Genomic DNA, 25,983 nt, shown 5'->3' on the forward strand with positions numbered 1-25,983 from the left:
ACAAGTAGGCAGAGAGGCAGTGGCGGGGGGGCAGGGAAGCAGGCTCCCTGCTGAGCAGAGAGCCCTGTGTGGGGCTCGATCCCAGGACGCTGAGATCATGATCTGAGCCGAAGGCAGAGGCCTTAACCCATTGAGCCACCCAGGCACGCCTGAAAATCTGTATTTTATGTTAAATGTGCCTTTTATTTATTTACTTTTTTATGGCATAAAGGGGATTCAGCCACTTAAAAAAATTTTTTTTTATTTATTTGACAGAGAGAGAGTGTAGAAGTAGGCCGAGTGGCAGGGAGAGGGAGAAGCAGGCTCCCAGCTGAGCAGAGAGCCTGATGTGGGGAATGATCCCAGGATTCCACTATCATGACCTGAGCCGAAGGCAAACGCTCAACTGACTGAGCCACCCAGGTGTCCCTGTTAAACGTGCCTTTTAAATGTCAGGCAACATTGTGTGTTTGTTGGGCTGTGAGCATGTTGAGGTCAGACTCTGCACCTGTCTGGCATATAAGAGGAACTCAATGTTTATTTTCCCATATGTTTTCCTTCTTCTACTAGACTGAATGAAATATCCAGATCAACCAATGAAAGATAAAAGCACTTACATAATGGCTAGTAATTAATTGTTCTAATGTTGTCTTATTTCCACCCTTCAAGCCAGACTAAGTAACATGAAGAAAGAGATCCTATTATCACATCAGATCATATTATTCATTTACACAGTAGCTGATACAAGGAAAGGTCTTAGGAAAACTTGTCAGTCATGTGTTGAACCAATGATGAATAAATGAAGACCTGACTAGGTAACCAATTTACATTTAGATTGTGAATTTACTTTTCAAATTAAGCGTCCCTGTAATCAGTACTTGGCACACTGACCCAAGATGTAGGACAGAAGACCATCCATTAACCCCACTCTTTGTTTTACTTGGCAAATACCAGTCAATATTAAATATTGGTGGAACATGATGGGTGAAGATGTGTGGTATCTCACCATGAAAATATCACAGCTCTTTACAGCAGTCATGTCTAAACCCATGGCTGCCTAGCTTTCAACGTCAGTCTTAGCCGAAGATAATCCCTGAGTTTTATACCTCTTGGCCCACACTTCCACTGTTCAGGACTTCTTCCCGGGATCTCTTTGGGTGCTAGTTTCTGCAGGGCCATTCTCTGGGGATAGGCGTTTTGGAATCTCAGTGGTGGGATGGCTTCGCTCTTTCCTCTTCTGCAGCTCCTCCCGCCGCCTTGCCTGCTGTTCACTCATGCAGTCCCTGAAGGCCTGTACCTGCGGCTGACACTGGCGCCAGTCCTGGTGTTGGGCCATGCACTCCTGTACTGCATAATGGGAAGCAGCACAGCCAGAACGGGAGATCAGCTGGTCCAGCGGATCCTCTTCCTCATCTTCCTTCTTCACCTGTCGGGCCCAGGTATGGCCTTGAGTTGACATCTTTGGGAATCTCTGGAACATCAATGGAGGCAAGGTTAGAGTAGGGATGTGACTATGAGGTTCCCCTATTATAAATAACACTGACCAAACCTATTTTGGTTTGGTTTAGCCTATTTATGCATATGTCTCCCATTGGAGACTGTAAGCTCATTTGAGAACAGATATTCGGCATGATTCACCTTGATGCCATCAGCAATAGGCCTGGCAAGAGAACAGATCTGCAAAATGGTCTGAACTCAATTAAGTGACATCAAGTATATGAGAGTGTTTAGCATAGCACTAAATAAGCTAGAATGGATTCTGCTAATGGAATCTGAAATAGGTGAAATGTCACCTTTTTGGAGCAGCTGTCTTGGATCCACCCCCCAAAAATTAATCTCTCTTCTTTTCTCCTATTAGCCTTTTCCTATGGTTGGAAAAGAACATGATTTAATACTTGGGAGAGTACCCAAATATGGGTAGGGTTTGACATGTAGGAGAAATGAGAGAGTTCAGTGTGGCTATGGCATACAATGCGCATGGGCCAGGGCAAGAGATGAGTCTGTGAGATGAGACTGCTTAATGTGAGGTGGATTTGCCCAGACTGTCTTCCCAAGATCATCTGCTTCACAGCACCCAGTAGAAAGTAGCCTACAGAAAGAATCTGAGAAAGGTTTGAAGGGAATAAACTCAGCCTTTACACACATTTCACCATGACAGGCTTTAAAGGAACTAGTACTCTTTAATGCCTTTCCTGTGTCTCTCTGATTCATTCAACAAACGATCATTGAGTATGTATCATGTATGAGGCACTACACTAGAGGATACAGGAGACCAAGACCGACTGAGTTCCTGCCTTAATAGTGTACAATCTATGTAATAAACAGACTACAACGCAGTGTGTACAGATATCGAAGACTGGGAACACACTGAAAGAACACCTAATCCAGACATGGCAGGAACAGGCAAGGAAGGCTTCCTGGAGGAAGTGATTCCTAAACTGAGACTTGAAGGATAAATAGGAGTTAGCCAGAGATGGGGAGAAGGTCTATTCCCAATCAGTGGAAGAGCAGGATCACAGGTTGAGACAGGATTTAACACAGGAAAGGAACTGAAAGTTCTGTATGACTGAAGAATAGCATATGAAGAGAACTGTAAAACAAATGAAATTGGCGCTATGATAAAGTATCTAATCATAGCAAGGTCTTGTTGGCCATAGTAAGCAGTGGGGAAATTACAAAGAATTAAGGACTCCATAGCCTTACCCAAAAGTCATTTGCTTTGCAGGCAAACCTGAGGAAGGAGGGGGTAAAAAGGCTTTGAAAAGGGACTGGGATTGGAAACCTAGTTTTGTCACTAACTGGAAGACCTTAAGAAAATCACAAAATAGTGTCTACCTCACAGGACTGTTGAAGGCTAAATGAGATAATGCACTTAAGAAGCCTGGCACGTCTAAAGAGTTCAATAAATGAATTTTATTACTGTACAGAAAAAGTGCCCTGGATTCTAACCCAAGAGATCCAGATTCGAATCCCAGCACCACGTCTTACCACACAATCTTTTTAGCTTCCTCCTTAATAATATTTAACTCATAGAATTAACGTAAGGATTAATATAATGAACGAGAACTGCACGGACAACAGGAAAACTCAGTAAATGCCACGGTACTCTCTCCCCACTACATCCGGCTTCAGTCTTCCCTGAAGTGAAAAAGAGGAAGACCGATGCTTGGAGATCAGGGCAGGCTACACAGTCGGCAGCTGGCCTGGACTAGAAAGGCCCGGGAAAGCAGAGCAATTCGATCGTCCAAGTCACCTGCAGCTACTCTCCCACTTTAACGAGAGAACGCATGCGTCCACGCGGCTGTTAGCCGCAGTCCCGCTGTGCCCGCTACGCCTCACTGCGCAAGGACGCGGTACGCAGTGCTCACCGAACAGGCTGGACACGAGAACTCGGACGCGCGTTCTAGCACGTCGACGTCAGTTTTGCAGGCAGTTAGAACTCTTCCGACCCTCCGACCGAAAACCAAGCTCGCGGGGGCGGGGGCAGGGGGAGCGGAACCTGAGCGCGTAAGTGGGAGGAGAGGAACCCGCCACGTGTATTCATTGGTGACCTCTCAGTATAGATCCCGCCCCCAGTCCTTGTCGCAGCCCCTTGGCGACCCACTTCCTGCAAAGAGCGGAAGAGGCGGGGTTAAGATGGCGGCGCCTCTGAGGATTCAGAGCGACTGGGCCCAAGCCCTCAGGTGAATGAAGGCCCAGAACCGGGACGGAGGAGGGTAACGCGTATTGTCTTTGCGTTGAGAGGTGTATCCAGTCCAGGATAGGGATTACCTTCATCATTTGTTGAGGGATCACTGGATGTAGCAAACCCACATGGTCATTTGTCTTCGTTTTCAGCAGAGCTGTCTTGAGGCAAGGTGTATGTGCTGTGATCCCAGTATCAGAACTAGGATCAATGAGTTGGAGAAAGACAGGAAAACTGGGAGGCAGGAAGACTCTTGGGCGAGAAGTCAGTCATTTAGCAAATATTTACTGTTCGTCAGTTATTTGCAAAGGTCCTACTACTCAACCACTTCCACGTTGTCTTTGAGTTTATGATGAAATCTTTGTATCCTCCTTGGACCCCTAGTGCTATGTTAGATATACTGCACAGTTCTATTCAGGAAACAATGTAACATCCACTATGTCCAGGCTGTATGCGGGTGGAGTTTAGATGAATAATCTAAATTTAAAGGGTGGCTCCTGCCTTCAGGAAGCTGACAGCATAATTGGGGATGCACAGCAAACCATTCATTTAACATATTTATTGATCGTATACTGTGCAGGTTGTTACTCTGCACCAGGATGAGTACAGCAGTGCCATGAATGGCAACTGTTATTACTAATAGGAGTTTTGCACATTGAAACCATGGTAAAGATGAAAACATAGCTTTTTGCAATTAGAAAATTATGCTTTACTATTGAGCTAAAATAAAATACACATTACTTACTACAATAAGTAGTAAAGTAATAAAGGAAGGACACTGACATTTACTGAGGGCCACCAGGTAAAGTGGTACCTAGGAGAGAATGCAGGAGAGGAATCAGAGGAAGTAACTTGTCCAAGATTTTGTAGCCAGTGATAGAGAGTTACTGTCAACCTAAATCTTTCTTTTCTTTCCTTTTTTTTTTTTTTTTAAGATTTTATGTATTTATTTGAGAGAGAGAGCATGAGCAGAGGGAGAGGGAGAAGCAGACTCCCCACTGAGCAGGGAGCCTGATGAGGGGCTCTATCCCAGGACCCTGGGTTCATGACCTGAGGCCAAGGCAGACACTTAACCAGCTGAGCCACCCAGGTGCCCCTAAATCTGTCTGTCTTAAAAGTGTAGGTCTGGGTGTGTGTTGGGGGAGGATAGGGTGGCTGGGTTATGGACATTGGGGAGGGTATGTGCTATGGTGAGTACTGTGAATTGTGTAAGACTGATGATTCACAGACCTGTACCCCTAAAGTAAATAATACATTATATGTTAATTAGAAAGTAAAAAAATTGAAAAAATAAAAGTATAAGTCTTTTTCACTATAACCTTAAAATGTTAGAGTGATGAAGTAAAGATTTGGATGATTGGGGCGGTGCATTCTAAAACACATAAAAAGTCAGTGTGAGCTGGTGGAGTGCAGAAATTGTATGCTAGTCCCATGTTTCTGTTCCTGCTTTCCAGATAGCTTGGTGACCTTGGACAAGTCACTTTCTGAGCTTCAGTTTTATCTTTAACATGGGGATAATAAAAGACATTTTCTTAAATTGTGAGGATTAATTATACTGTTTGCAAAGTGCCTAGCACAGGGCTTGGCTTACAATAATCCCAGTAAATATCTAAATATAAAGTATTCGTGATTTTTCAAAGCTGTGTAACTTATAAATGAATAGTGAACTCACTGTTATTGAAGTATTTGAATATTCATTTAACCAATAGACATCTATGCATTAAACACTTAATGCATCAATATTTCTTTAATAAATAAAGCTTGTTTTATAATAATCTAAGCCTGGATGAGATATTAGACTAGTCATACCTAAGTACTGTCCAAACTGAAGATTATATGATGTTCTTTCTCCCTTGCACCGGGGGCATCCTTTTCAGCATTGAATGAGCCTAATTAGTCTTTTGTCTCTCTTCATAGGAAGGATGAAGGGGAAGCCTGGCTGAGTTGTCACCCCCCAGGTAATGTCCATTTGCCCAAATTAATATGCCTTATTTTAGAGTTAGGGGGATTTACTACCCTTAGAAGAGAGCTTCATACTTTCTTTTGGCTCAAACTCCTTGCACAATGCTCATAATCTTCAAATGTTCTTGACCAGTTTATGTGTAGGATATTTTATTTAGGCCCCATCACTGCAAAAGCAGTGTTCTCCTTAAGCAGATTTTCTAGATTACTGAAGCGTAACTCTATGCTATGTATTATGTGTATATACTGTGGATAAATGCGTTTGTGCGTGTTGATCTTCATCTTTCATTGTGGAAGAATTTCATTTCACAGTCAGTAAAACTGAGTTTGAGATTGTTTTAGTAGGTTTTTTTTTTTTAAGATTGATTTATTTGGAGGAGGGGGGCAGGAGCAGAGGGAGAAGGAAAGAAACTCAAGCAGACGGTGCGCTGAGTTCACACCATGGTCCAGGGCTCAATCTTGGGACCCCAAGATCACAACTCTGAGATCATGACCTGAGCCAAAATCAGGAGTTGGGTGCTTAACTGACTGCGCCACCCAGGAACCCCCTAGTAGCTTTCTTATAAAAGCTGTAACTTTAAATCTTTGTATCTAATTTTTAGCTCTTGAGCATATTCCTACCAAATTAGGTTCACCCAGGCTAGGGCTTTTTTCTCTTCACCTTACTTTACACAAGTACCTTCTTTTCTTTCATGAACCAATTTCCTGCCATCTCTATAGATGCCTGAATTGAATCTTCAAGGAGAACAATGTTAAATTCTTATTATTTTCCTAAGACAATGCTTCTTTTGTGTTATGTAGGTAAGCCAACTTTGTATGGCAGCCTAACTTGTCAAGGAATTGGCCAGGATGGCATCCCAGAAGTTACAGCTTCAGAAGGATTTATTGTGGATGAGATAAACAAGGTAGGTTTTTATATCCTCTAAATGACACTGGGTCTAAAACTGGGGTAATACCCATATATCTACTTTAAATATTTATACTTTTATTTATATATCTTTGTCATCTTTATTTTATTTGTATAGTAATCACAGTTTTTACTGCGTTGGATGTCCAGAGTTGTTTTTTTTTTCTTTTGTAGTTACATGTACTTTGAGATACTTTTAGTTGCATACACTTCCCTTATATCAGTACTGTCCGATAGATGAATTATGTAAGCCACATATGTAATGTAAAATTTTTTAAGAGCCACATAAAAAAGGTAAAAAGAGGGACACCTGAGTGGCTCAGTTGTTAAGCGGTTGCCTTTGGCTTAGGTCACGATCCCAGGGTCCTGGGATCGAGCCCCGATGCGGGGCTCTGTCCAAAGTACAGACTCTCTCTCTGTCTCTCTCTCCCTCTCTGTCAAATAAATAAATAAATAAATCAAAAAAATAAATGAAAAGAAACAGGTGAAATTAATTTTAATAATATATTTTATTTAATGCAATAAATCTAAAATACTATTTCAACTTATAATTAATATTAAAAATTATTAGAGTGATATTGTACATTCCTTTTTGCTTATTGAGTTTTTGAGACTGTATATTTTACGTTTACCAAACATGTCAATTCAGACTCTAATTTTTCATTGAAAATAAATAAGTAAAGGTATTTAGGTTGTATAAATTTAGAGTTGAGAACATAAATTCACATACCCAGGTGGTTCCAGATATATTTAAAAAGTTTTCCAAAAACTGAGGCAAGTATCAGTTTTTAAAGATTTTTTTTTTATTTTTTTATTCATTTGTCAGAGAGAGTGAGCACAGGCAGACAGAGAGGCAGGCAGAGGCAGAGGGAGAAGGAGGCTCCCCGCTGAGCAAGGAGCCCGATGTGGGACCAAGACCCTGGGATCATGACTTGAGCCGAAGGCAGTCAAATGCTCAATAACCTCTTGTGGCTAGTATTTACCATATTGGACAGCATAGCCTTTACAATATATCTGGCTAGGCCTTGATGAAGACCTACATAAATAGTAGTTTTTTTCATTGTCTTTGAGTTGAGTAGATAGCCAAACTAAGTATTGCAGAACCCATGATCTGGTGATGTGTAATTAAATTTTTTTCAGTTGTGAAATATTTCAGGTATACTGACATGAATGGATGATACTTTGTTTTTTACAGACGACAAATGTTAAATTTATTCCAATTTGTGCAAGTTAATAGGCTGTATGTTATTATATATGTTTTGCATTTATTTTTCAGAAACAGCTATGGCATAGTAGAAACTGTCAGAAGATCTGAGGTCAAGTTTTAGTTAACTCTGACACTAGTAATATGATTTTTGGACAAATAACTTAGTTCTCTGAGCCTCAGTTTCCTCATTTACAAAATGGAGATGATGTGCTACCTATAGACTGATTAACAGGGAGTGAGACTGCATATGAATGAAACTAAAATCTTACAAAAGTGAATTGTTGTTCATCATAACAATCCTGTGGGATTGGCATTTTAAATTTCCATTTTGCATATAACCAAACAGACTCAGAGACGTTAATTAACCCTAATAATCAAAGCTAATTAGACTGTATGCCAGAATTGAAACCAATTCTATAAAATTCCAGGTATGGACACTACCTTGCAAGCCTACATTTTTCCCAGGTGTTTTGCCCGTATCCATCCATAGCTTCAGTGCTAACTTCCTTTCTTCCCTTCATACTTAGGCCCTCATACAGTCCTTATCTCTTCCAACATTATTGCTAACTTCTGTCTTGTACTTGCTGGGTCAGACAGTAAATGCTTATGGTTGAGCATTCATTTGTTTCCTAATTGCCATGAGTCACTTTGCTCTTTGATGTTGCTGCATTGTTCTCTTGAACAGTAGATTATGCTTAAATATCTAAACCTGGAGGATAAAAATGTTTGACTTTGAATTTTATCTTAGTGTGGAATGCCCACACTCCTCCTCTGACCGCCCCCCACCCTGAATTTTATGTTTTGATATCTCTTGCAGCTTTTCATTACAATATTTTCATTAACAGCATGATTCTCTCCTGCTGATATTGGAAGGTAGTTCATCATTTCTCTTCCTCCATAGTTTGTTTATGGATTAAAGGTTGATTTGGTCAATTGATAAGCAGGAGAAAACTACTAATTCTTGAAATCTTTCACATAATTAGTCCCAAAGAAATGAAGTCTTCTGAGAACAAACACAATTCTTAATAGATGCCTGAACACTAAGTTCTTGGAGTTCCTTGAATCCTTGCTGGTAGGAATATTTAAGCCAGGAGAGTTTAGCTAATAGGTTAGTTTTGGGTATAGGAGGCAATTCCAAATCCAGGTCAACTCTCTTGCAGCTGTATGGGCTTTCTTATAGGGTTAGAAGCAAAATTCATTTGATGAAAAGACTGCAGGCAGCCACATATGGCTATGCTGGCTAAGAAAGTGCTATTTATATAGACAGATATACTAATTGCCTTTTTAAAAAAATATTTTATTTATTTATTTGACAGAGAGCGAGATCACAAGTAGGCAGAGAGGCAGGAGGAAGCAGGCTCTCCTCTGAGCAGAGAGCCTGATGTGGGACTTGATCCCAGGACCCTGAGATCATGACCTGAGCCGAAGGGAGAGGCTTAACTCACTGAGCCACCCAGGCGCTCCTCTAGTTGCCTTTTTAAATGAGTAGAAGACTTGTAGTAAGAGCATTTCGATTTTTAGTGATGAGAACGTTACTACTTTGAAATTGTTCTTTCTAAAGAACTGTGAGGACCTGTGTTTGCTGTGTACATATTAGTCTTAGAAAGAGGTTTAGAAAATCTTGACTTTGGAAGACATTTTCATTGTACAGTAGAATTTCCAAAAACTTTGAAGTACTGCTGCAGAAGAGATAACAGGTTGGGGCTGTTTGGCGAGTGTAACTCTACTCAGCTCCCTATAGGAAATACACACTTAGGTGGTGGCGTTGGTATTCAGCCAGTTAGATTAAAGGACTCTCATATTGCAAGAATCCCTGAAGGGTTTACTAAGCCTTTTATACCTCTATACGTGCTGCCTTGAAACACCAACATCCTTAATCTTAAACGGTTACAAAGGCTGCCTTGTACAAGTCCTGTCATCTGAAGCTAACATCTTTTTCTTTTTCTTTTATTTTTTTTTTAAAGATTTTATTTATTTATTTGACAGAGAGAGAGACAGAGAGCACAAGCAGGCAGAGAGGCAGGCATAGGCAGAGAGAAGAAGCAGGCTCCCCGCTGAGCAAGGAGCCCGATGCGGGGCTCGATCCCAGGACCCTGAGACCATGACCTGAGCCGAAGGCAGCGGCTTAACCCACTGAGCCACCCAGGCGCCCCCTAACATCTTTTTCTAGATATAATTTGAATGTCACCGTTCAACTATGTCACCAGTGTTTCTTGCTACAGTAGTTGAAAGATATGTTATAATGACTAGCAAAACACGTGAGGAATTAATACAGCTGTGGGGCGATGAACAGTCTATGAACATGGATGAACTGTTGGAATGGGCACTGCAAACCTGACCAGGGCCTACAGATTGTATAAGTGTACCATAATTTACCAGTTTTCTGTGGTAACTATAGATGTCAGTAGTCTTTTTTTTTTTTTTTAAAGATTTTATTTATTTATTTGACAGACAGAGGTCACAAGTAGGCAGAGAGGCAGGCAGAGAGAAGAGGAAGCAGGCTCCCCGCTGAGCAGAGAGCCCGATGCGGGGCTCGATCCCAGGACTCTGGGATCATGACCTGAGCTGAAGGCAGAGGTTTTAACCCACTGAGCCACCCAGGCGCTCCTAGATGTCAGTAGTCTTAACATTTTTTCTTAAAGTTCCTGTAGGCAGTAAGTTAGCTTTTAGACTAGTCTTTAGGTGCTAGACTTGGAGTCTGGTTGGTGATGTTTTCTCCTGTCTGTTAATCCTATTCCTTGCCCCACTGCTAACTGTGAGTACTCATATTAGATTTTCTTTGAAGAATTAATGCTCTCATATTAGTATCTTACTGCTGGTTTATCTTCTGTGGGAGTTTACTTCAATATAAAAAGATAAGGGCAGCTAAACAATATCAAATTACATTGCGGCCCTCTGCAGTAAAAGGACTGCTAATCTATAAGGGAGTGGTAGTGTTGTGAGCTGGCAAAGGAGGATTAGAAAGGGTACATTTAAAAAGTTAGAATTTCCAGGGCACCTGGGTAGCTCAGTGGGTTAAGCCTCTGCCTTTGGCGCAGGTCATGATCTCAGGGTCCTGGGATCAAGCCCCACATCAGGCTCTCTGCTCAGAGGAGAGCCTGCTTCCTCCTGCCTCACTGCCTACTTGTGATCTCTGTCTGTCAAATAAATAAATAAATAATAAAATCTTTAAAAAAAGTTAGAATTTCCTATCATCTACTGTTTTCTTTAAGAGCCTTTCATTCCACTGGAGTAACTTTACTGATGAATTTCAACTTTCCCTCTCTATTTAGAAAAGCATTCATATTTCTTGTCCGAAGGAAAATGCATCCTCCAAGTTTTTGGCACCATACACTACTTTTTCCAGAATTCATTCAAAGAGTGTAAGTATTTTGATAAAATGAGAGAATATAATGACATGTTAATTTTTCATTTTATCTGCTTGAGTGCTATAAACATATTCATAATTAATGTGTCTTTCATTTAGTGTGTATTAAGGTACCATAGCTGAAGTGTGATGCTTGGCAAAACTGGTATTTGGGTCCACATAGAATATGTATATAAATCCACTCACTGGTAATTTTAGAGAGTGGAATTGTCTGAGGTTTACTTATTTATGTTTTAGCAGAGCTGCTTAGTGGCTTTTGGATAATGATAGTAGCTGTGTTTATGTAATTTGCCATTGTTTATATTTCTGTCTCATTGCCTATAGGACAGGGATGTTTTATCAAAATTCCAAGTACAGCATATTGAGGAATAATTTTCAGAGGTCTCTGTGATAATGCCCGTTTTACTACTATGATCTTTTTGGAAGCATAAATGAGAAATATTTGGATAAACTGATTATATTAAAGCCTTCCATTTTATTGTGTAGTACATTTTACAAAATGGCTATTTTTTATCCTTATTATAAAACAGACATAGGTTTCGTGATGAAAATTTAGGAAATATAAAAAGGTGAAAAATCACTCACATTCTGCAATCTAAAGTAACTAAAGTAACTATTGTGAACTTTTGTTACAAATGCTGTGTTAATTATATAGTAGTAATAGCTAACATTTATTGATTGCGTGCTATGTGTCTGCACCATGTGAAGCTTTATGTATTATTTCACTCAATTCTCATCTTTTTTCTTTTATTTTAAAAGATTTTATTTATTTATTAGAGTGTAAGAGAGAGAGAGTGTGCGTGAGCAGGGGGAAGGGCAGAGGGAGAGGGAGAAGCTGACTGCCCGCTGAGCAGGGAGCCTGATGTGGGACGTGATACTGAAGTCAGACGTTTAACCAACTGAGCCACTCAGGCACGCTGCCCTGTCTTTTTTCTTTAAATATTTTACCAAAATAGGTTTTTATAGTATATACTGTTTTATAACTTGTATTCTATTCCTTAATAATATGTACATCATTGTATGTCATCTTTCTTCATATTCTTTTTTTTTCAGAGTGTCTTTTTAAAAATTTTTTTATTTTTTTAAAGATTTTATTTATTTATTTGACAGAGAGCGATCACAAGTAGGCAGAGAGGCAGGCAGAGAGAAAGGGCTCAATCCCAGGACCCTGAGATCATGACCTGAGCTGAAGGCAGAGGCTTAACCCACTGAGCCACCCAGGTGCCCCTCTGCATATTCTTTTAAGAGCTGCATAGTATTCCTACTGTATGATTTACTACAATTCATTTTTCCAGTCTTGTATTACTGGACTTTCAGGTATTTTTGATTTCTTGATTTTATACTTTGATGATTTGGCTAACACAAAGTTAGGAAGAAATTAGAATACATTTATAAAATAGAGTTGCTGAGTCATAGGGAGTGCAAGTTATAAGGCTTTTAGTATGTTCTGACTTCCACTTAACTAATTTATGCAGTTAACTATTGCCCTGCCTTTCCTGTGTAAAACGTACTGACTGATGCTCACAGCACGTTCACGGCTTGTAAGCTCTTCTCTGGGATCTACATACTGCGATACTACTGGTTAAATTGAATGCTTACCAAGGATAAGTTACATTATCAATTATATTGTTTTTGAAACGTTGTTAATTAAATACAGTAAACCAATGTAATATGAGGATGAAAAGACTGAGTGATTATGTCTTTGAAAACTAAATGGTTGCTTTGGAAAGCCTTGTTAAAGAAGAGATTTTTTTAAAAAACAGCTATAATAGAAGCACATGGGTGGCTCAGTCAGTTGAACGTCTGGTTCATGATCTCAGCTCAGGTCATCATCTCAGGGTCTTGGGATCAAGCCCCATCTCGACTCCTGACTCAGCAGGGAGTCTGCTTGAGATTCTCTCTCTCCCTCTTTCCCTCCCTCCACCAACAAATCTCTAAAAGAAATTTTAAAATAATGGCTATAATAGTATGTGTGGGCAAGATAAATGCAAACTATTATGGAAAAGATTTCTTGTAAAAATCCTAGGTGAATTTTGCTCTTAGATTGCTTTATAAATGTGAATAAAGATTTGCCTTGCTTTAAAGAAATCAAGTTATGAATTGTGCCTTTCGATTTATAGTTTATTACAAGAAAGGTTATTACGAGAAATATAGTTATTTACAAGAAGGTGAAACTTCCTTTTTTGACTTTAAAACATTTTAATAATATGTATACTTAAAAAAAATTTTTTTAAATGTAAATTCAATTAATTAACATATAACATACTATTAGTTTCAGAGGTAGAGTTCAGTGATTCATCAGTCTTATATACCACCCAGTGCTCATTACATCATGTGCCCTCCTTACTTTTCATCACCCAGTTACCCCATCCCCCACTCCTCTCCTCTCAAGTAATCCTCAGTTTGTTTACTATGATTAAGGGTCTCTTATGGTTTGTCTCCCTCTCTGGTTTCATCTTGTTTCATTTTTCCCCTCTCTTCCCCTGAATTCCTTTGTTTTGCTTCTTGAATTCCACATATGAATGAGATCATATGATAATTGTCTTTCTCAGATTGATTTATTTCGCTTAGCATAATACCCTCTAGTTCTATCCACATCATTGCAAATGGTAAGATTTCATTTTTTGATGGCTGAGTAGTAGTCCATTGTGTATATATACCACATCTTTTTTTTTTAAAGATTTTATTTATTTATTTATTTGACAGAGATCACAAGTAGGCAGAGAGGCAGGTGGGGAGAGCAGGCAGGTGAGCAGAGAGCCTGATGTGGGGCTCCATACCAGGACCCTGGGATCATGACCTGAGCCGAAGGCAGAGGCTTTAACCCACTGAGCCACCCAGGTGCCCCTATACCACATCTCCTTTACCCATTCATCTGTCTGTGAACGTCTGGACACTTTCCATAGTTTGGCTATTGTGAACATTGCTCTTATAAACATTGGGGTGCACGTGCTCCTTCAAATAAACATTTTTGTATCCTTTGGATAAATACCTAGCAGTACAACTGCTGAGTCATAGGGTAACTCTATTTTCATTTTCTGAGGAAACTCTGTGCTGTTTTCCAGAGTGGCAGTACCAGCTTGCATTCCCACCAACAGTGGAAGAGAGTTCCCCTTTCTCTGCATCCTCACCAACATCAATTGTTTCCTGACTTGTTAGTTTTAGCCATTCTGACCAGTATGAAGTGGTTATATCATTGTATTTTAATTTGTATTTCCTTGATGCTGAGTGATGTTGAGCGTTTTTTCATGTGTCTTTTGGCCATTTAGATGTCTTTGGAGAAACGTCTGTTTTTATCTTCTGCCTATTTCTTGACTGGATTATTCTTTGGGTGTTGAGTTTGACAAGTTCTTTATAAATTGTGGATACTAGCCCTTTATCTGATTTGTCACTTGCAAATATCTTCTCCCATTCTGTCAGTTGTCTCTTTATAATTGTTATTTTGAAATCTAGTTCTGACATATTACTTACATCTGTACTGATTAGGTCCCTGGCAGTCAGTACTGCCTCTAGTTCTCTTTCTTGAGGTGAGTTTTTCCATCTTGTCATTCTGTTCAGAGAATAGATGAGTGAGAGAACAAAATAGTAATATGGCAACAAAGACCCCAGAGAAATATATACTAAACAGAGACCTGAAACGGAAAAAACCAAAAAAATTTTTAAAAAGTATACAATCAGGGACGCCTGGGTGGCTCAGTTGGTTAAGCAGCTGCCTTCGGCTCAGGTCATGATCCCAGCGTCCTGGGATCGAGTCCCACATTGGGCTCCTTGCTTGGCGGGGAGCCTGCTTCTCTCTCTGCCTCTGCCTGTGCTCGCTCACTCTCTCTCCCTCTCTCTCTCTGATTAAAAAAAAAAAAAAAAGTATACAATCAGACAGGTGAACAGAATAGAGCAATGTACTGGATCCTGTGTGTATTTTGCTTGTTTGTTAGAAAACTATATTCCAAAATTGTAAAGAAAGAAAAACTTACATATGTACAAAAATAAAGTTAAATACAATGGAAGGTTAGAATATACTATAAAAATGAAAATTAAAAGCCAAAAAAAAAAAAGAAAGAATATAGTCAGACAGGTGAACAGAACAGAGCAATACACTATAATCTGGGTGTATTTTGGTCTATTTGTTAGAAGAAACTATATCCCAAAATTGTAAAGAAAGAAAAACTTAACGGTCACCACTGCTGTCATGAATAACGTAGGGCAGGCCTGCACTGAAATGGAGCGGGAGTAGGACTGGTGCTTCAATTGCTGGTTTGCCAAGAAGTTCCTCAAGGGGTGGACAGTTCCTCAGGCCCATGCACCGACCTCTTCAGGCACTATCAGCAGTGTGTTTAGAGAGCAATAAAGGAGAAGGAGACTCCCATTGAGTGATTGGAATTCATGGGCCATGCAAAGAAAAGCCTGAAAGCTCTTCTTCACCTTGACAGTCACCTTGAAAATAGACTCCTTCAGTTAGGAAAATGAGGACACTGGATTTTGTCAACTAAAGCTGTGAAAATAGCCATTGATTTGATGAGGAGTTTAGGAGGGAGGAGTTTTCTTTCCTCCTTGATTTCCTCTCACTTGTAAAAGATGCATCACTCTTTGCTTTGAGGTGATTTTTCAGATGCTCTGGCATCTTGGAGGAACTCCATGTGCTGAAACTGAATGATTTCTTAGGATTATGGTTGCAGTACTTGGTCTGGGATCAGACTTACATATCCTTTGTATATAAATACTGATAAACTTGTCAGGATGTTCAGGGCTGCCTAACTTCTTGAGTTTTGCTGCGAAGGACATTGGGTACCTTGTACTAGGGTTGTTATTCATGGAAGCAGTTAGTTAGGATCTCTCTTTTCTCTCAAGGAGCTAACGCTCTGAAAAGGGATCCCAGCATAACAATTTTAATCAATGCTTGGGAGAACAATTTTATTTTTATATGATAATTTTTTAAGATTGCTGGTGGACTGGGTTAGCCAAGAGGAAGACAGCTTTAAGAATTCTCTACCTTAAGAAGAGGTGTCAGATTCTGATTAAATGTGAAAGCTTGAAGAATGTTGCAGTATACACCATTTCAGAGCTTATAGTGTAGTTAGGAATTGTTCCTTGGAGTAACAATGGAAGAAGATCTAAATTACAAATATTTGCCGTTGTCAGCTTTCATCCCAAGTCAATTAATTAAGCCAACATGTATTATCATAAAACTGCCAGAATACTGTATCTGGGGGCGCCTGGGTGGCTCAGTGGGTTAAAGCCTCTGCCTTCGGCTCAGGTCATGATCTCAGGGTCCTGGAACCGAGCCCTGCATCGGGCTCTCTGCTCAGCAGGGAACCTGCTTCCCTTTCTCTCTCTCTCTGTCTCCCTCTCTGCCTACTTGTGGTCTATGTCAAATAAATAAAATCTTTAAAAAAAGAAACAAAAGAATGTGTTTAAAAAAAAATGCTGTATCTGGTTAAATGGGAGAAGAGTTTGTTCTATTTGCCTTGTGTACCTGCCCTGCCCTGTAATGTCTGTAATCATGGAGATGGAATAAATTGTAACATTTAGTTTCCAAAAAAAAAAAAAGAAAAAGAAAAGAAAAACTCGTATATATACAAAAATAAAATTAAATACATTGGGGGCACCTGGGTGGTTCAGTGGTGTAAAGCCTCTGCCTTCCGCTCAGGTCCTGATCCCCAGGTCCTGGGATTCAGCCCCCGCATCGGACTCTCTGCTCAGGGGAGAGCCTGCTTCCTCCTCTCTCTCTCCTTGCCTCTCTGCCTACTTGTGAGCTCTGTCTGTCAAATAAATAAATAAGATATTTCAAGAAAAATACATTGAAAAGATAGAATATAACTGTAATGATGAAAATTTAAAAAGACATTAACGAGGAAAAAAAATATGATCAGACAGGTGACGAGAACATAGTAATACACTAGATTCTGGGTGTATTTTGGTCTATTTGTGGGTAAGAAAGCCCATCAGTTTATTCCTTTATGGTAACTACTTTTGGGGTCCTGCTTAGGGTAGTCCATGATTTTATATTTATTTTTTTTTTTTTAAGAGAGGGAGAAAGGTGGGGGAGGGGCAGAGAGAGAGAGAGAGAGAGAATCCTAAGCAGGCTTCACACCCAGCATGGAGCCCGATGTGGGGCTCAGTCTTAGAACCCTGAGATCATGGCTGGAGCCGAGATCAAGAGTTGTTTAACTGGCAGAGCCACCCAGGTGCCCCTATATATATTCACTTATAATTGCACATCATAATGGGTAAGAGCACAGACTCTAGTGATAAACTCATTGGATTTGAATTTTGGTTCAACTGTGACCTTAGGCCAGGGTACTTACCCTCTATGTCACAGATTCTTTATTTGTAAAATAGTGGTAAAAGTATATCTCATGGGGCTGTTACAAGGATTTAAACAGAATTTTGTCTGAAACATAGTAAGCATGATGTAAGTGTTAAAATTATATAGTATTTTCTTTGAATTTTTATGTTTTATTTTGCTACATTTCAAACTTTATTTTTGTTACTTGGTTTAAAGTAGGGATCTAACTTAATTATTTTTTAAATGATTAGCATATCAAGACACTATAAAGTAATCCATCCATACCTCCCTCCCTTGAATTGTCACATTTATCCAATCATTAAGATCATCCCATTGGGGCACCTGGGTGGCTCAGTGGGTTAAAGCCTCTGCCTTCGGCTCAGGTCATGATCCCAGGGTCCTGGGATCAAGCCCCGCATCAGGCTCTCTGCTTAGCAAGGAGCCTGCTTCCTCCTCTCTCTCTGCCTGCCTCTCTGCCTACTTGTGATCTCTGTCTGTCAAATAAATAAAATCTTTAAAAGAAAATAAAAGATCATCCCATTGATCTGTTTTTTTGCTGGAACTAAGAAATGGATCTCTAGCTTTAAACTCTGACCTTGGTTTGCGTCCTGGCTCTGTTGTGTCACCTTGAGGATATTATTTAATCACTTCTTAAACTTCAAATTTCTCAACTGAAAAATAGAAATAATACCTACCTTAATAGATTTTTGAGGGTATTATATGAGAGTAATGTATTATGTGTCTGGAATATAATAGCTTTTCAATAAATGTTAGTTTCCTTTCCACTTTAATAAAAGTTTAGAGAAAGGAGATAGCTGGTATGACCTATAATCTACTCTTCAGTGTTCTGTTACTTTAGAAGAACTGGATAGTTGAGATTTAATTACTTTTTAGATCTAGGAACTAAGACACCAAAGATAAGTAAAACAGATAAGGTAACAATATCTCTGCCCCCTCCAGGGACAGTATATTAACTGAGAGATACAATAGAATATATCAAAGTTTCTCAGCCATGGTACTACTGACATTTTAAGCTGGGTAATTCTTTATTGTATGGGGCTGTTCCCTAATTATGACTACTAAAAATGTTTCCAGACATCACCTGATGTGATGAGCTAAGTTGCCCCTGGTTGACAACCACTACAATATATGAACATAGTGCTGAAGACTACTAGGGAGGAAGTGATAAACTTTTTGGCAGAATTGGGAAAACCTTTTGAGAAATAGGTCATTTTTTTTTTCTTTTCTCCAGCTTACTTTATTTTAAGAATACAGTATATAATACATATAACATACAATATTTATATTTATATTTTTATTTATTTTTATTTTTTTATTAACATAAAATGTATTATTTGCCCCAGGGGTACAGGTCTGTGAATCGTCAGGCTTACATACTTCACAGCACTCACCATAGCACATACCCTGCCCAATGTCCATTAAACATTTTAAAATTAAATTAAATTTATTTTTTTTAAAGGAAGCTCTGTGCTCAGCATGGAGCTTGAACTCACAACCCTGAGTCACATGCTCTATCAAGATCCAGCCAGGTGCCCCAAATTTACTTATTTTTATTTGAGTATAGTTGAGAGAAGTAGGTCATTTAAAAAAATGATTAATTGTGCCTTTTTTATTTTTTAGAGATATTATTTATGAGAGAGAGAGCAAGAGAGAGCATAAATAGGTAGGAGGGGCAGAGGGAGAAGCAGACTCCCTGCTGAGCAGGGAGCCTGACACAGGCCTTGATTCCATGGGGATCATGGATCATGGATCATGGGATCATGACCTGAGCCAAAGGCAGATGCTTAACTGACTGAGCCACCCAGGCGCCCTAATTGTGCCCTTTTTCTATTTCATACTCTCCTTTCCTCTTATTTGAGTTCATTATTAGGTGGCTTATCCATTTTTTTAAAAAGATTTTATTAATTTATTTATTTGACAGAGAGAGAGAGATCACAAGTAGGCAGAGAGGCAGGCAGAGAGAGAGGGGAGAGCTCTGCTGAGCAGAGAGCCCGACCTGGGGCTCGATCCAAGGAGCCTGAGACCATGACCTGAGCCGAAGGCAGAGGCTTAACACACTGAGCCACCCAGGCGCCCCATGACTTATCCATTTATTAATCGCCTCCTATAATCTCTGGGTGCTGGGGCTATAGCAGTGAATAAAACTGTGTAGCGCCTACATTCTTCGGGTGTAGGACCAGATAGGATTTACTAATGACTTGGATGTGAAATGTGAGTGAAAATGAGGAGTTGGGATCATTCCAGAATTTTCCAAAGAGGTGGGTAAATTATAGTGCCATTTACTGGTTGAGGTCAAGTAGTTGTATTGGTATGAAGCTGGGGGGAATGAGAGTCCTGTTTTGAACTTGGTTGGGTTTGAGGTGACCACTGTAAAGCTGGCAGTTGAATAGATAGCACCTGAGTCAGGAAAGAGGTTGAGCTATGTTGCTTCAAGGATTAAATCTTCTTCAGCGTGAGTCGGGAAGTGTTTAAATGTCTTGTTTCTGGGACCCTGCAAATGGGGACAGTAGTTGCTCTGACTGATATGGGTCAGATGACTTTACTCACCTACCTAATATTGTTAAGGTACTTCATTCTTATTACCAGACTACTGTCCTTTGGTGTTTGTTGAGTTAGTTACCATGTACATAGTCTGTGACTATGTTAAGAAAGTGCTGGACAGGGGGTCCTGGCTGGGTTCAGTTGGCAGAGCACACAACTCTTGATCTTGGGGTTGTAAGTTTAAGCCCTGCATTGTGTGTGAGATTACTTAAAAATAAAATCCCCCCCACACACCAAAAAAGTGCTGGTTATTGTTCAACTTGTCATGTAGTTGGGGAGCCAGACAGAATTGAAAAGTTAATTGATGATCCTAGTATTCAGGCTTAAGGCAGGATTCAGGGTGGTAGCGGTAGTTTGGAGAAGAAAGATAGATCTGAGAGTTGGGTACTCCTGTACTAGAATGTGAAGGGAGAACTATGTCATATTTACATCCGTGTCTCCAGTATCCAGCAATGGGAAGCTAGGAGCAGAATGGAATTATTATGAAAATCAAATGATGTAATGTATTTGAAAATGTTTTATAAACGATAAAACATGACATAAAGGTTAGTTATTGTCATAATCCTTAAAACTAAAGGATTCACAATTAAGTTAATAGTACTTTTATTCTGGGACACCTGGGTGGCTCAGTTGCTTAAATATCTGACTCTAGGTTATGGCTCAGGTCATGATCTCAGGGTGGTAAGATCAGGCTCCGTGCTCAGCAGGGAGTCTGCTTGAGGATTCTCTCTCCCATACTGTCTCACACGAATGTGCTCTCTCTCTCTTTCTAAAACAAATAAATAAATATTTTTTTAAAAAAGACAGTACTTCTATTCTGAGGAATCAAGGTAAAGAAGAAAAAGTCTTAGAAGGTATTAGAGGTGACAGATATACCCCTTTAGTTCTTCCTGAATTTACTCATGATGACTCAACTGGCTTAGAACAAAGAAAAATGGAAGGTTGGGTAATTAAAGCCTACCCTACTTTTCCCTTAATAATTTAGGTCTTATGGGAATCCAGGAATATGTCTGGGATTATATATCTCAGTCCTACATTTCTGGAATATTTGCAGCTGGGTGTTTTCTAATAAAAAGTATATGTATGTATGCATGTGTATGATCATTGCTTATGCATGAAGTGATTGCTAATGTTGAAACTGCATAAAGGGATCAGAATTTTTTGTTGCTTATTCTGAAATACACATATACGCACAATTAGGATTTTATAGGGGGAATGTGAAGAAGTAAATTGGAAGCATCTTTGCTTTTTCTTGAATCCGTCTGGTGTGTTTTAGTTGACTGTCTTTTGTGTACATGGATTCCTAAGAATGAGGTATCTTAATTTTAAAAAAGCAAAAGAGGGGTGCCTGGGTGGCTCAGTCGGTTAAGTGTCCGCCTTTGGCTTGGGCTGTGATCCCAGGGTCATGGGATTGAGCCCCACAATGGGCTCCCTGCTCCACCACGGGGAGCCTGCTTCTACCTCTCCCTCTGCTGCTCCCCCTGCTTGTGCTCTCTCTCTCTTTGTCAAATAAATAAGTAAAATCTTAAAAAAAATTTTTTTAAATAGCAAAAGATGGAAACGATGAAAGTGATATGGGGATAGTAAAAACTTTATAGTTGAAGCAGAAGGCTGTAGATGATTATAAGAACATCTTTTTGTTTTGAGAAATAAAAGATGTTGGCGCTAGCCTTGTTAGGAGATAGGTGATGACATCTCAGTCTTCACATGAAAACTCTTGTCCTTTGTGCTGGGAAGCGTAGGCCTGAAGAAGTCTTGGAAGAGTGTGAAACAGGAGTGATCTTTAACATATTTCAGGGAAAGAAGAGCATTTCATTATTTATAACACCAGTTATTTTGTCTTTTGAACAGGTAACATGCCTGGACATTTCCAGTGGAGGCGGTCTTGGCGTGTCTTCTAGTACTGATGGGAGCATGAAGATCTGGCAGGCTTCTAATGGCGAGCTCAGAGTAAAGGCTTTGGTTATGCTTTTAGGGTCTTATACAAGAAGGGTGGTCGGAGAAGCCTTAGACTGGGTCACAGAAAGTAGAGTGGTGCATTCTAAATTTATAGGACCACCGTACTTCAACTGATCTTTGTTCTCCCATTTGTTAATCTGAGAACCATCCTCAATCTTGGTGATTTGCCAGAACAAATTGGGCCTGGAACAGTGGAGAAGCCAGGCTAGTGAATGTCTAGGTGGGTGGTCCCTTGGTACGAACTGCCTTCAGTGATCAGCTTCTAAGGCAGATTAGCTAGGCTATTACGTTGATTATATGGCAAAACTCCTCCAACTTATGCAGAGAATTTTCAGAAGAGGTGAGTAAAAGTGTCCTCAAGCCTCCTCAGCTCCTTCTATGTAGAACTAGACTTAAGGATGGTTGTGAGAACTTGGAGTTCAAATCCATTATATCTGTAGCCAGAGCTACAGGAAAGGGAGTCAGTAGCTCTTAGAACACTGCCTGGTATACAAATGAGCTAAAGCGATCCTTTTGGACCTCATTAGTTTTAAAAACCAGCATGTAGGCATAGCTTGTAGATATTTCATTTAAAGGACCAAGGATATGACAGGTAAGAGAATATCAGGGAATGGACAAGAGAACTAGCATGGAATTTTCTTTTGTTTTTCCAGAGAGTATTGGAAGGACATGTATTTGATGTGAATTGTTGCAGGTTTTTCCCATCAGGCCTTGTGGTTCTGAGTGGGGGAATGGATGCCCAGCTGAAGATCTGGTCAGCTGAAGATGCTAGCTGTGTGGTGACCTTCAAAGGTCACAAAGGAGGTATGAAGGGTGATTTCTCCAAAAGGCTTCTGTAATGATTCCCCAGAGACAAATCACCAAAAAGGTGGAAAAGGTTGAAACAGAAGCTAGTTTTCTACAAAAACACAAGTAATTCCTCTAACTGGCCATTTAAATGAGCTGTTTCCTCAAGGATTAGAAATTCCTTTGACACCGAGTCTTGTTATTTCTCTCCAGAACTAATTGACTTACGCAGATAGTTGTTTTCTACAATTGACAAGTGAAAAAAAATCCTTCCCAGGAGGTTATCTGCTGTGTGCTAGGAGAGAGAGAGAGAGAGAGAATGTGTGCCGACGTTTTCTCATTATTAGTCCTTTGAGGTGACAGTAAAAGCTGGGTGGCAAATGGCTGCGTCACTAGATATCAAAGGTAGAGCTTGGCACTGTCAGTTCCTATGAATTTAAGTCACAGTTTAGATTTTAGGAGTGGATTAGCCATATAGCCAGTTGATAACAGGTTATAGAGACAGAATGAGAACATTTTCCCTTTGTAACTGGTTTGTGGGACAAAATTATAATGTAGCTGTGTTTTATCCTTAATTGGAATGTTAAAAAGGTGATAAATGTTATTCTTATTTTGCAAGTTTAGATATTTTTAAAAAAGTATTAACATCCCCAATAATTCTTTACCTTGTTCCCTTCTTTGGAACCATAGTATACATAATTTGTGTGACTCATTTGAGGATTAATTATGTATTGCCCTATACTTAACGTATTTAAGCTAGTCTTTTGATTGTACCTGACGACATTATAAATAACTTGTATGGTTGAGTTTAAGTTTTATTGTTTCTTTATAATGATTTGTTAGGTTACATACAGATCATCTAGCAAATACATGTTAACCTTAGCAAGGTTATTTCTGAGACTGTCAGTACGTAGGTACATTGAGGAGGAATAGAAAAGATACCTGGAGCCTTCCTCACATTCAGCCTGAAGAACTGACTGGTCCAAGGAGTCAGAGTGGCCTGCATAGATAGGGAGTCCAGGAGCCAGACAGGTCTGGAGGAACCCTGAGGTACTCACCTCACATCTCGCTGTCCTTCTGAATTTGTGAGGCACAGAGAAGTTTTCCAGTGGAACAAGACCTGACTGTTTATGAACTCAACAAAATGCATATTTGATGTCAACGCACACCCAACTTAGGAACTCCTCTGGGTGACTGCAGTTGAGTGTGCCTGCCACATGAATCCTAAGTCGCCCAGGCCCAGTGTTCTTCCTTTCTTCCTGAGAATACGTGTGCATCACTTAGCTTAGAGTGAATTACATAATGTTTGTTAATCTGATTGAACCTTTTATTCGTTCTTCAGCCTTATGAGAAAGTCCCAGGATGGGGTGGGAGCTTCTCTAGATACTCTAGATATAACAACTCCTTTTTTTTTTTTTTTTAAGAGGAGGGATTTTATTGGGTTGACTAGAAGTGATCAACTGTAGGAGAAGTGCTGTGAAGTCAGATCCAGGCTAATGTTTGTGAGGTCTTGAATGCTCTTCCCTAGGTAGTTCTGTAAAGCAGGGCCGATTTGTTGTTGCCCATTCTTCCACAGTGCAGAAAATCAAAATTCATCAAAATTAATCTCTTATAGTTTAGCAGCATGTGGGTCACTGTCTCCAGCTAAATGAATTCCAAGTTCCATTGTATGGCTCCTTTTTTAATCTCTTTAGTTACAAGATTTTAAAGAATGTTTATTAGCAAAGGCCATGAACTATATAAAAAACAGAATAAAGAATTATTATCTGCATGTATGATCTTTAGTGGTTTCACAAGTGGTGACTAAATAAGAGAAACAGAAGATAGTGAGTGTTGGGCAACCCTCTGTGGTCCCTTCCCTCCTCAGGAGCTTTATACTATCACTTTGCTATCACTCAGTAAACCTTGGTTTGCTGCCCCCACCAGTCAAAAAGAAGATAGTGAGTGTTGAAAGTGAACATGGTCTTTTATTGCCTAGGTTAAGTCTTGGCAAGTGAGACATAAATCACCAGGAACACTGGACTGAACATAGCCTGATGCTTATTGCAAAGAACCATTAGGACGCTAACAAAGTAGCTCTGTATAAAGATCTTGTGTAAGGATAGGGGCACCTGGGTGGCTCAGTGGGTTAAGCCTCTGCCTTCGGCTCAGGTCATGATCTTGGGGTCCTGGGATCAAGCCCCACATTGATCTGCTCAGCCGGGAGCCTGCTTCCCCCTCTCTCTGCCTGCCTCTCTGCCTCCTTGTGATCTCTGTCTGTCAAATAAATAAAATCTTTAAAAAAAAAAAAAAAGATCTTGTGTAAGGATAAATTTTTGTTATTTTAAAGATTTTATTTTTATTTATTTATTTTTAAGATTTTATTTATTCATTTAACAGAGGGAGATCACAAGCAGAGAGGCAGACAGAGAGGGGGGAAGCAGGCTCCCTGCTGAGCAGAGAGCCCAATGCTGGGCTCGATCCCAGGACCCTGAGACCATGATCCAAACCGAAGGCAGAGGCTTAACCCACCAAGCCATCTAGGTGCCCAAACTTTTGTTATTTTAAATCCCTGGCTTGCTTATTGCTTCTGGTATATGAAAATATGGTAGTACGTGAGACAGTATGTAGAGTGTTTAAGCTTGGGATTTGGAGACATACAAATCTTGGTTTAAATCTTAATTCTTGGGGTGCTTGGGTGGCTTGGTGGGTTAAAGCCTCTGCCTTTGGCTCAGGTCATGATCCCAGGGTCCTGGGATCGAGCCCCGCATCGGTTTCTCTGCTTGGCAGGGAGCCTGCTTCCCCCCTACCCCACCGCCTGCCTGCCTCTCTGCCTACTTGTGATCTCTGTCTGTCAAATAAATAAAATCTTAAAAAAAAAAAATCTTAATTCTTCCACCTATAATCTGTAAGACCTCAGAAAGTTCTTCTTAACTATTCTGAGCCTTGGTTTCCTCATGAAAATGGGGATAGCAGTATTAAATGAGATGGTGCATATGAAGGATTTAGCATAATCCCTGGTATTATAATAAGTGCCCCGTAAATGTTACTGTTCCTATAAAATATAAAGCTAAACTTTAATTCCTGCCAGAGAGGGTGAGCTTTATGATATTTTAACATACTTGTCATGTGAAAAGCAGAAATTGTTATTTCTAGTAGAATAGACTAATTCTAATAGAAGTTCTCCAGTACCAACAAATATGATCATAGTTAATATGTAATTGGTTTTCCCTTATATTTTTAGATACGTATTTTATATATAAATAATTAGTGTGTTCTTTAATAAGCAGAGATGAGATATGTGTAT

At 39.7% G+C, this 25,983-nt stretch overlaps 2 protein-coding genes across 4 annotated transcripts in view; one reads left to right on the forward strand and one right to left on the reverse strand.

Annotated features, from left to right (window-relative positions):
- Positions 1 to 232: 232 nt before the first annotated feature.
- Positions 233 to 3,450, reverse strand: COA4 (cytochrome c oxidase assembly factor 4 homolog). Of its 2 annotated transcripts, none has more exons than XM_080817686.1 (2): positions 3,348 to 3,450; positions 233 to 1,450 (listed from the first exon to the last, which is right to left on the reverse strand). In XM_080817686.1, the coding sequence occupies exon 2, from the start codon at positions 1,436 to 1,438 to the stop codon at positions 1,109 to 1,111; it is 330 nt and encodes a 109-aa protein (XP_080673812.1). In that variant the 5' UTR covers positions 1,439 to 1,450; positions 3,348 to 3,450; the 3' UTR covers positions 233 to 1,108. The 2 variants fall into 2 exon arrangements, with proteins under 2 accessions (XP_080673812.1, XP_080673813.1); XM_080817687.1 differs by lacking the exon at positions 3,348 to 3,450 and adding an exon at positions 3,233 to 3,339.
- Positions 3,451 to 3,592: 142 nt separating this feature from the next.
- The window catches only part of PAAF1 (proteasomal ATPase associated factor 1), a 40,556-nt gene continuing 18,165 nt past the window's right edge, over positions 3,593 to 25,983 (forward strand). Inside the window, exons 1-7 of one of the 2 annotated variants that reach the window (XM_080817645.1) lie at positions 3,638 to 3,662; positions 4,600 to 4,754; positions 5,582 to 5,622; positions 6,428 to 6,531; positions 11,013 to 11,102; positions 21,804 to 21,902; positions 22,565 to 22,715. In XM_080817645.1, the coding sequence (XP_080673771.1) occupies positions 21,867 to 21,902; positions 22,565 to 22,715 (187 nt within the window). In that variant the 5' untranslated portion in view covers positions 3,638 to 3,662; positions 4,600 to 4,754; positions 5,582 to 5,622; ... (1 more) ...; positions 11,013 to 11,102; positions 21,804 to 21,866. Of the gene's footprint in view, positions 3,663 to 4,599; positions 4,755 to 5,581; positions 5,623 to 6,427; positions 6,532 to 11,012; positions 11,103 to 21,803; positions 21,903 to 22,564; positions 22,716 to 25,983 lie in introns of both variants that reach the window. The other variant, XM_080817644.1, reaches the window with a different exon arrangement.

This window comes from Martes martes, assembly GCF_963455335.1.
Source record: "Martes martes genome assembly, chromosome: 10".
Taxonomy (NCBI): domain Eukaryota; kingdom Metazoa; phylum Chordata; class Mammalia; order Carnivora; family Mustelidae; genus Martes; species Martes martes.